This window comes from Leguminivora glycinivorella, chromosome 6 (genome assembly GCF_023078275.1).
Source record: "Leguminivora glycinivorella isolate SPB_JAAS2020 chromosome 6, LegGlyc_1.1, whole genome shotgun sequence".
NCBI lineage: Eukaryota > Metazoa > Arthropoda > Insecta > Lepidoptera > Tortricidae > Leguminivora > Leguminivora glycinivorella.
In genome coordinates this window covers 8840430-8851235 of record NC_062976.1, presented here as the reverse complement: position 1 = coordinate 8851235, position 10806 = coordinate 8840430, and the positions used below count along the sequence as shown (strand labels likewise).

General features: G+C 37.2%; 2 protein-coding genes across 2 annotated transcripts; one reads left to right on the top strand and one right to left on the bottom strand.

Moving 5' to 3' along the window:
- Nucleotides 1-396: 396 nt before the first annotated feature.
- LOC125227230 (DNA primase large subunit-like) lies at nucleotides 397-2135 on the top strand. Its single transcript, XM_048131488.1, has one exon. It carries the CDS (start codon nucleotides 499-501, stop codon nucleotides 1993-1995), a length of 1497 nt encoding a protein of 498 aa, XP_047987445.1. The 5' UTR covers nucleotides 397-498; the 3' UTR covers nucleotides 1996-2135.
- LOC125227229 (Golgi apparatus protein 1) lies at nucleotides 2120-10486 on the bottom strand. Its single transcript, XM_048131487.1, has 7 exons — nucleotides 9540-10486; nucleotides 6865-8561; nucleotides 6492-6639; nucleotides 5664-5890; nucleotides 4209-4392; nucleotides 2670-2776; nucleotides 2120-2333 (listed from the first exon to the last, which is right to left on the bottom strand). The coding sequence occupies exons 1-7, from the start codon at nucleotides 10300-10302 to the stop codon at nucleotides 2172-2174; spliced, it is 3288 nt and encodes a 1095-aa protein (XP_047987444.1). The 5' UTR covers nucleotides 10303-10486; the 3' UTR covers nucleotides 2120-2171.
- Nucleotides 10487-10806: the final 320 nt, after the last annotated feature.

Here is a 10806-nt window from a genome sequence, read left to right as displayed (position 1 = left end):
CATCTGATTTTGAAGTTACATCCAAAGGTTACATCCTGAGTTGATTTTTATGTCGTGGGACTTTAAATAAAATCTTATTGATTTCATTTACCCAGTGTCAGAAGAATTCATAGGCCTATTTATTGATATTGATAGGGAAAAGAACGTTCAGAAACCTATACCAGAGGACTTGTGTCAAAGCGTATTATTTAAAGTAACCTACTTAGGCTATCCGTGGGCTATACTTAGGCTCATAAAATTAGAAATGAAAGCACACAATTGAATATAATTCATAAACCGAATATTCTTGTAAATATAACTTTAACTATCAACTTTCAAATGGTTTATGAACGCTTCTTTTTCTGTCATGTGTCAAATATGTCAGTGTCAAAAATTAGCGCGAAATCGTTGCAAACACACTAGTCACACTCGGCAAACTGCAACATTTCATTGTAAAAGGATTTATTTTCGTGTAGTACGTCTATAAAGGCAGGGGATTTAGATAAATGACAAATCGTCATGGATCTCCAAATCAAAAGGAAGTCTACAAGAGCACCCATAACCGGCAGTCTTGTCGAAACTTATCCACACGACCTCCAAATGTATAAACTGCCCCCAACCGAAAACATTTCACTTCAAGAGTTCGAAACCCTGGCTTTGGAGAGACTAACTCTTCTTCGAACCTTAGCAACTGCCACTACTTTAAAAGGGCTGCGAATTTACTCTGAAGAATGGACGGATTACGTGTTGAATGAATTAAGAACACAGGGCCTCAAATACTACGTGAAGCTGTGTGACAAGACTGCTTGTGGAACTACTGAAGCTGACTTGCAGGCGAGACGTAAGGATCACATTGCACATTTTATATTACGTCTAGCATACTGTCGCACTGAAGAGTTACGACGGTGGTTCATCGCGAGAGAGATGGAACTATTCCGAATGAGATTTATGATCATGAGAGGTGAAACAGTAGATAGATTCTTCAAACTAAATAATCTATCTTATACCAACATTTCCGATGAAGAAAAAGATAGTATCATTCATTTTCTGAGAGAATCTAGTCCACATCAAAACATTGACAATTTGAAATACTACAAAGTCAAGTTCTATGAAGTGCTGGACCTTGTTAGATCTAGAAAAGCTTACCTGAGTGGTGGATATGCTTATATACCACATAAGGATTTTATATCAGTGTTGTCAGGTCAATATCGGACCCATTTGAAGCAAAGCTTAGCTATTGCTTCACAACATCTCTCAGAGGTAGAAAATGATGAGAGGCTTGTTGGGTTGCTGAAAGGGTTGCACCAGACTTATACAGGCACTGACTACAGTGATACTAAGGCAGTTGTACCCATTGAAAGTCTTGATTCTCTGTCTGTGAAATCATTCCCGCTTTGCATGAGGCAGTTACATGAGCAGCTGCGATCTGCCCACCATCTCAAACATGGAGGAAGACTCCAATACGGACTCTTCCTTAAAGGTATTGGAGTTACATTGGAAGACTCACTGAGATTCTGGAGGGACGAGTTTACAAAAATAATGGAATTGGACAAATTTGAGAAGCAATATGCCTACAATGTGAGGTATAATTATGGTAAAGAAGGTAGCAAGAAGAATTATTCACCATTCAGCTGTATGAGGATAATAAGTACCAATGTTGGGCCTGGTGACTGCCATGGGTGTCCTTTCAAGCATTGTGATCCAAATGGCTTAAAAAACAGACTACAGGGATATGCTCTTGAGACCCAAGCTGTAAACAACATTGTAGATATGGTCAAAAAGGGACATTTCCAGATAGCTTGCAGTAAATACTTTGATGCTGTGCATAATGTCGACTTAGGATTGGGGATCAATCACCCTAATCAGTATTTTGAGGAGAGCCAGAAGCTGCAAGGAGATAAGAAAGGTGAAAATAAAGTCCAAGTCAAAAAGGAGATTAAAGCTATCAAAAAGGAGCCTGGCAATGATATTGAAGACATGGATTTTGATGAAATATCTGAATGGAAAGATTCCTAAATATCATCCTACAGGCTTGTGACCATAAGGGGAATAAAATGTATCATCTCAACGATAAGGGACTCTAATAATAAGTTTTTGTATGCCTTACTGCATTTAATTAGTCTTTAAATAAATAAACCAATTTTATTAAAGACTAATAAAGTATTTATTTCTTTATAATTTATCTACTTAATCTATTTTTTCTTAACATACATAGCCCGTCTTGTCATGCGTCCGCAGTATAGACCGAATATAAAGATGAGGCCAACTGTAGAGATACCAATGACTAGGAAGTATTTCTTTGCTGGAGAAGATGACATTTCATTTATAACATCACCCAGATTCTCCAGTCTAGCCTGAAAACAAAAGAAAATATTAAAAATCACAATAATTTACGAACTACTAGTGTTTGCTCGCGTTAAATTCGAAAATTGCAGAATGGTTCATACAAACTTTAACCCCCCCTCTAGAGAAGTGGGGCGTTAGAAACAGACAAAATTTGGCCTACGTCACTCTCCACCCCTTCAACACCACTTAAAAAAATCACGTCAATTCGTCGCTCCATTTTGCCGTGATAGACGAACAAACAGACACAAACACTTACCCATTTAAAATATTAAGTATGGACATGGATATAGCTCCATGAAGAATAATGTAACTAGACAAAAGAAGGCTCAAAATTCAATACTTACAGCACTAACATGCTTATACATTTCCAACCTGTTTGTCAATTCTTTTTTACATTCGTCTTCTAATTTTCGGCTGTCGTCGTTCAGTATAATTTTCAAACATTTTAGGCCTGAAACAATTACAAATACTCTTAGTTACGTATTTATGTTAGTCAATAGCCGGATACAACCGGCACTTATTAAGTTATTAATAATTAAATAGGTAAAGTTATAGACAAAGTTCAAAGTGTCCTCTAGTGGGCGGCCAACTTCACGCTACCGCCCCAAATTCGATTTTACGATTTCTGTCAATTGAATTCGAAAGATAATCGTTAGTAGACGTTAGTTCAGTATATAAAATCGTTAGGATCCGATTAGAAGTATTTTTTTTTAAATGAAGTGGGGCGGCCAACTTCACGCTACCGCCCCAAACTCGATTTTACGATTTCTGTCAATTGAATTCGAAAGATAATCGTTAGTAGACGTTAGTTCAGTATATAAAATCGTTAGGATCCGATTAGAAGTATTTTTTTTTTTAAATGAAGTGGGGCGGCCAACTTCAGGCTACACCGCCCCAAACTCGATTTTACTATTTCTGTCAATTAGAATCGAAAGATGATCGTTAGTTGACGTTAGTTCAGTATATAAAATCGTTAGGATCCGATTAGAAGTATTTTTTTTTTTTTAAATGAAGTGGGGCGGCCAACTTCAGGCTACACCGCCCCAAACTCGATTTTACTATTTCTGTCAATTTGAAATCTATGATCCGAGTCAATAAACGATCCTAACTCCTAATCAACTTTTTTTACGCGACTAAGGGTCCCCCCCACATCTAGCGTCTCGCGAGCGTAGCGTCGGACCAACTGTATGGAAAAAGGCGCCGCGTCGACGCGGCGTCAGGCTTTGCCCATACAGTTGGCCCGTTGGGGGGACCCTAAGGAACGAAAGCACGATTTATGACCACTACACAAGTACACACATTCTAAAAGATAATTCGTGCCCCTTGCCTTGCAATGGAAAATTGAACTGACAAATAACTCCAACCCTTATTTGCCAAGAGTGGCACTGAAATTTGAGTAGTTCCATGTGCTCTGCCTACCCCTTTTAGGGGATTATGTAAGTAAGTACATAGCAACATTAGGTCCTTATAGCCATAAATAAAATATAAGAAGATCATACCATCCCTACACCACACATAGATGGCGCTACAAAAAAATGTCTTGTAGCTTTTGATTATAATTGTAGATGGCGTTAACCTTTCGTATGCGTCTGTCAAAAAATTGTCATTAATATATTAGTCATAATAACTACATGTTAAAGTTGAAACAATATGGAGCAGATCTGCTCCTAAGCATACGAGAGGTTAAGTGTCACTTTTGACATAGACTTAGATGGTGTAGTGTATGCGCGTTCTTATGCGGTCGCATTTTAATGTATGGGATGGTATGATCTTCTTATATTTAATCTAATGTTATAGCAGAGATCACATAATGTATTTAAAGGTTTTGCCAATTATTGTTGAAGGCGGAAAGTTTCACCTGACATTAAAGGTGTTAAACTTACGTCTCCCATCGCCATGTTCCAAATCCTTACAGTACTTCAGCAAGTCGAAAGTGCAAGCGCGCTCCAATAATGGATCGGCGTTTATGTCCACTTTCCTGTCTTCGATGATCTGAGCCACCTCATGGGCACACGCTGGGGAAACTATCTTGTTGTTCACTAGAGCTGTTTTGAGACACTCTTCAACCTGAAATGGATGATAAGTTCATAATTTCTAATTTGTGAAAATACCTATACAAGTATACAGTCACCGGCAAAAACATCGCACAAAAAGAGGGCCGCAAAAATTTCTGGCCCAATTATATTCCTGTAAATCTAGAGGCTCAAGAGCATGTCAGATATTTATGCGGCATTATTTTTGTACGATGTTATTGCCGGTGGCTGTATTAGTAACGATAAGAACGCGTGACTTTCAATCCGGAGTTCAAACCCCGGCTAATATCAAAAGATTTCCGGAACTTATGCGAGTACATTTGATTTAGGTACAGTTGCTTTTCAGTGACGGACAACAAGCCTATGTGGTCTTGCTCTGGAAGCAGCAATTTTAGTAAAAAGTAATGCTGACGTCAAGTCTCGTGATTAGAACTAGACGAACTAGTATAATTAATAATCTATCTATTAAACACCCAAGGGCCGTGGCAAAAGGCCGGGACAACATAAGAAATATGATTCATGTACTACTACATTCAACTACTAGTATCCAGAAAGGCATAGATGCCACTTAGCTAATTCCGTTAAATTAATCCATATTCATTCCATGATAAAACGTCATTGCCTAAGTAATTTCTAATTAAGGATTACTTAGATTAAACTGACTTATCTTCACGTGATTCGCACCCATCCAGAACAGTGGAATTTAGCTCACCTATTTTATTTCAATTATAAATAATATATTCAACATTATTGCACGCCTCTTGCAAGAGTTATTATTTTTATAATTGCCTACCCGCTTTTAGATCCGGTACGCTATAATAAGAATGTGAAAATCTACATTTGTGCTAACTACAATACAATAATTTTTCGACTGGTTCATATAGGAGAAAGAGAAGATTGACGAAAAAACCATACCTACTCTTGCCTTTTTGACACGTCAGTCTAACGAATAACCACAAACTTTTCTAATTTTGATTATACATATTGATACTCATTTAAAGCTTCAGTTATTTCGTTTCTAATGGGTTGGCAACGCGCACGTGACCGTATGCTTGTTTGCCACCGACGTAGTATTAAAAAAAATAGTACATTAATGATAAAAGTTCGAAACGAGTGGCGATAAAATCGACACGAGTTAAGAATTGCCTTTTCGCACGTGTATCGTAGGACGTTTTTTTAGTACACATGGCCCTTTGAAGTTTCGACCTGACAAGAAATAAACCACTTTGCTCACTAGTGCGGCCAAAAAGCACCATTTGCACTGAAAAATTAAACTATCATTATATTATATTAGTAATTTCATACCTGTCCATCGGATTTCGTAATCGAATCATTGGGCACAGCGCATATCGTCTGTATCTCAGCATTACACAGCTTGCTGAGCAGAGGATTAAGTCTGTAGTTCAAAGCTTGTTCCTTGAGTATGTTGGTCAGTTCGTTCTCACAGCCGCTGGTCAGTTGAGACTGCCGAAACTTCTCGGTTAGGCAATCTAGTACTTTTCCTTTGAGTTCAACGTCTTTAGGTTCGTTCTCTGTAACATCATACATAACAGGATTTAGCAGTGACTTCGTACTATGTACACATGTCGCGACTTTTAGTACTTTGTTAGGATGGATTTGCTGGGACTTGGCAGAGAACTTTAAATTCTATTTAAGGCAAGAGTCAGAAGAAAGGCCGTATTGTAGCAAACAATGAAGGTATGAATAGAATAACTACCACCACCTACCTACCACTCAGATCAATTTTAGGTTAAAAAATGTCTAGAGTCAGCTAACTAAGCAGTGTATTTATAATTAAAAAAAAACTATTTGATAGCACAAAGTGTATCAGTGTTATATCAGACACAATAACTTCTTGGAAGTTTGATGTCTTAATGTAACACTTCAATACCCATAATGGTGCACTATCATATTGTGCTAAATGATAATATTCCACCTTATGAGAAAGACATAAGGTCCACCAATGATGGTTAATTAAGAATGTTGTTATTACTTATTAGTAATTAAGCATTGCGATTGTGAGTCATTAAACTCGTTAATATTTCTATTGTTTGAAAATGCAAAACTGGAAGGGACAGAATATAATATAGATATAATGAATCAGTAAAATCATTTCAGATTGTTTCTACTTACCAACAATACTTGAACAGTGTTTTTTAATATCCAAGTCACAATATGTCTGTAAGTTTATATTGAAACGATAATCTGTATTTTGTTCAATCATCCTGTTTACTATAACCACTTTACAACTCTCCGCAAAGTCTGGTTTATCATGATGTGCCTGAAAATAAAAATAAAAATCATATACATTTTTTTAGGTACCCTTTTATAGCGAAAGACGTCATTTGACGCGTGGTTCCGGGCTAGTATCAACCTTCGTGCATTCTAAAAAAGTTGTTGATGATGTGTCGCAAACCATAAGCGTTAAGTTCAAAAGATTAATAAATTTCTTAAAAAATAATTTGGTTACCCCAGTTGAAAACAATCAATGAAGTCCAAAACATACCTTTAAACATTCAAACACGGTGGTAGGATCCGTATGGTGGCAGTATAAATCTATCATATTATTACAAGTATTCATTAAATGGTAATCAACTGCGTTATCAGTGAATTCCTGTTTGCGAACCACGAATATAGCTTTCCTACAACTATCAGATAGTTTCCCAGTAGCCGTTTGTAAACATTCTAATGCAGCGGACTCTGCATGAGCTATGTTTGCACAGTATTCTTGCAAGTCTGTCTTGCAAGCTTCCTTCAACTCTGGGTCCAAATCAATACTTTCTTTCTGTTGAAACAACTGACTACGTAGCTGCTGACGGCACTCCTTAAAAATTGTGTGTTTTCTTCTGTTAATAGTATCATTCCGAACAATCTCACTCAGGCATGTCACAACCTGGATTTTTGTTTGTGCTTTGGGACAGTATCTTAGAACATACGACTTGCAAGCGTTTTTGAATTTTCTCGTAAATCTATAGTTTCTAAGAGATATCAACTGCTCATGATCGATCGCTGCTTTACACTTTACATTGCTTTTAATTTCCGGATCATTCTTGTGACTTATCAAACATTCTAATACATCATCTTCTTCTTTTTTAGTCTTAAGCTCAGAAGAGCAAAGCCTCTCTATAGGAACTCTACAGTTAGTGTTAACCACTGTGTTTAACTCTATGTGCCCACTTTGGGTTTCGGTAAAATTAGTAACAGCCTCTTTACATTTAGCAGATAACTCCTTAATCCTTCTCTGCAAGCAAGCAATTTCTTCTCCTTTGCCTGTGTATCCTATACATAAATTAGTCAAGTCATCTATACAGTAATCTTCTATTTCTGGAAGTAAATCTACACTCACTGCCCTTTGCCTCATTACTCTTCTAACCTGCTGTACACAGGCTGGTTTTATTTTGTCTCTTAAATCTGGATCATAAGCAAAATTGTAGAGACAAGGTAAAATTGCAGGATCTTTCTCTGACTGGTGTTCACTAGCATCAGCCCATTTTAGTGTTGCTTTACATTGCATGACAGCATCATACTTACAAGCCTTGTATAACTGAGGATCTAGTTTAAAATCTCTTGATATGAAGTATTGAATTTGCATTATGGCTGCTTCACAATCGCTGCTCATGACTGCTGTCCCAAGTTTTTCCATGAGACAAGACATGACCCTTCCATTACCTCCAGTGACTTCTTGGCATGCTCTGTCTACTACGGGCTTGCAGGCTTTTCGTAAAATGGGATCAACTCTCCAGTCTTCGCCTGGGTCTGCCTCTTGGACCAGTGCTTGTAAAGACTTGTGACAAGCTAAGCTGATTCGTTTTTCCTTTCTCTTTCTTGGTCTTGCATGATCCATTAGACAGTGAAGTGTTTTACCCCCAGCTTCAATTCCTCGGCAGAGTGAAGTAATATCATTGGCACAGTCATGCATCAATTCTGGTGATAGCCTATAGTCATCCATGAGCATTTTCCTATGGTCAATCATTTCTGCTGAACATTCCGGAGCAAGCTTATTAGTATCAGTCCTTGATACATTTTCTAAACATAAAAGTATCTGTGCGAGCCTCACATCCTTATCATCTACTACTCCTTTGCGACAATGATATTTCCTTATATCTTCCTTGCATGATCTTACGAGACCTTTACTAGCTTTATAATTCATCACCATATTTCTTTGATCATAGAAAAGTTGATCTTGGCACCTTTTTGTCATTGCTGAAAGTAAAATGATATTAAAATAAAAATGATCTCATTTATTTTAATATCAATATAAAATAGAAGAAGGCCTTTGCCCAGCAATGAGACACAGTAAGCTAGTAAAGTAACAATCTGATTTGTATTAGAACAAAACCTGAATTAATGGATTGGCAATCATGAATAGCTGGGTCCACACTGGCCGCAAGCCTCGCGAGGCACTATTTGGAACAGCTCAGGGCCATCATCCTGGTGAGCAAATTTGAGTGAGGCATTTGCCTCGCCTGAGCACATATTTATGTGCGCATGAGCACAGACGTTTTTCGCGCGAGGCGTGCGCCCTGTGTGGACCTGGCTATTTAGCATATATGTTTAGTAAGTATGAGTATATTGATATGCATTAGCTTTAATTTCCTATCATTTCCTAGAAATATGAAGTATCTTCCTATGCAATTTGTCAACATGTTCATACATAATGTCAGCTATTATTTGTTGTTTTATTTGTATCATTGTTTGAACAATGGCAGGATGGTGGGAGTCAAGTGGTGACCCTACTGTAAACAAGTGGTGACATAAGAATATTGATGCCTCTTGGAACAAAATTAAGACAATTAAAAAATATGATGTGTTTTTTTATTATAATATCCATATCCATAAAGTTAAGAAAAAGCTACCTGACAACCCACAAGTAATTTCTTATTCATATTGATAATCTGGTATAATCAGTTGTAAAAACTAGTGAAGTGGATATTCTATGTTACCCAACTTTATTACATTACTGCTCTCATTAAGCATTTTTCAGAATAAATAAAGTAAGATTGCTTCTTCAAATGTTCAAAAAATGAAGTATAGTATTAGATATGCAAGATTATGCTAATATACTTTTAGAAACATTAAAATTAAACCTCAAGTTAAGTTAATGTATAGGTATATGTTCCACTTCATCCATGCTTGTAATGTGATATGCAATATGTATGTTCTATTCTATTCTAAACTTACCATTCTCATATTTATGCCGAACAAGACATTTGTACATCAACCATGACCCTGGGACTTCATCTGGGCAGAATGTCTTGTGGTCCAAGTTACAAGCCACAAAAACAATCTTATCCATTTGAAGGGTACTGTATTTCAACTCTTTCAATGCAGTGATTTCAGCATTGCACTCTGGCTTTAAAGTCTCTTTAGTCTCAAGGCATTTCAGTGTTTGACTCTGTGAAAGACTTCTAAAATCTGGCGGAATTCTCCCACAGGTATAGGCCTGGATATCATCATTGCAGGCCTTCAAAAAACTATCAATTATTTGCCAATCATTAAATATCATAGACTCTATTTTATTTATCATCCTCCAACAACTTCTGTTCTTTACGCTTGCCTTTTTTTTGAGCACGCAATCTATAGCAACTTCGGAAGGGTTTAAACAGTCCATTATAAGTAGTTCGTCTTGACATGGTTGTTTCAGCTTATAATTAATGTACGTGTTGTCAATGAGCTCTGCCTGATGAGACCACACTTGATGTTGGCACGTGGATAACGCTTGTGTCTTGTTGTTGCGGGCGGTGGTCAAAGCACACGATAATATAGCCAGATCATCTTCCAATTGTGCGCACTGCTGTTCAAATAACCCACAGCCACTTAAATCTAAAGTATACCTTCCCTTGGGACGTTTTAGGTCACCTGGCAGCTGAGCAGATTCTGTATTGCTTATTAAACATCCTGTTAATATACATAACAGCTTCAATGTTACAAAATTTGCTAACATTTCGATACCGGCTAAGTAGTGTAATGTAGCGCTGTAATTAACGCCAGTAGTAAAGTGTCATAATTTAAATGCTTACACTGTTTTCTTATCCCTAACTACAATTATTCTTTGCACTGATTACAACATTGAAATATAATATTTAAGTGAACAAAGCACGCGATTTTGCAAACACAACACAGCCTGATATAAAATAAATTTATTATTTATATATCTATGCACAGATAACACAATATACAAACTGAGTAGTCGTTCCAAATTATGAAAGCTTTTGCATTAAGGCTAACCACAAACGCACGGAATTTTAATTTGGTTGGGTTGCCTAACGAAGTGATAGGTGTGAACAGGATGTCGCTCTACATATCCATAATCACGGAAGTATAACCAGAAAGCTAGGAACACACTACGCGGACGTCCGTCGTAAATCGACCGCGGACGGGAATCTGGACAATGGAAATAAACATAACCGTGCAAACTATCGGTCGACGGACGCGGACGTGGCCTTGA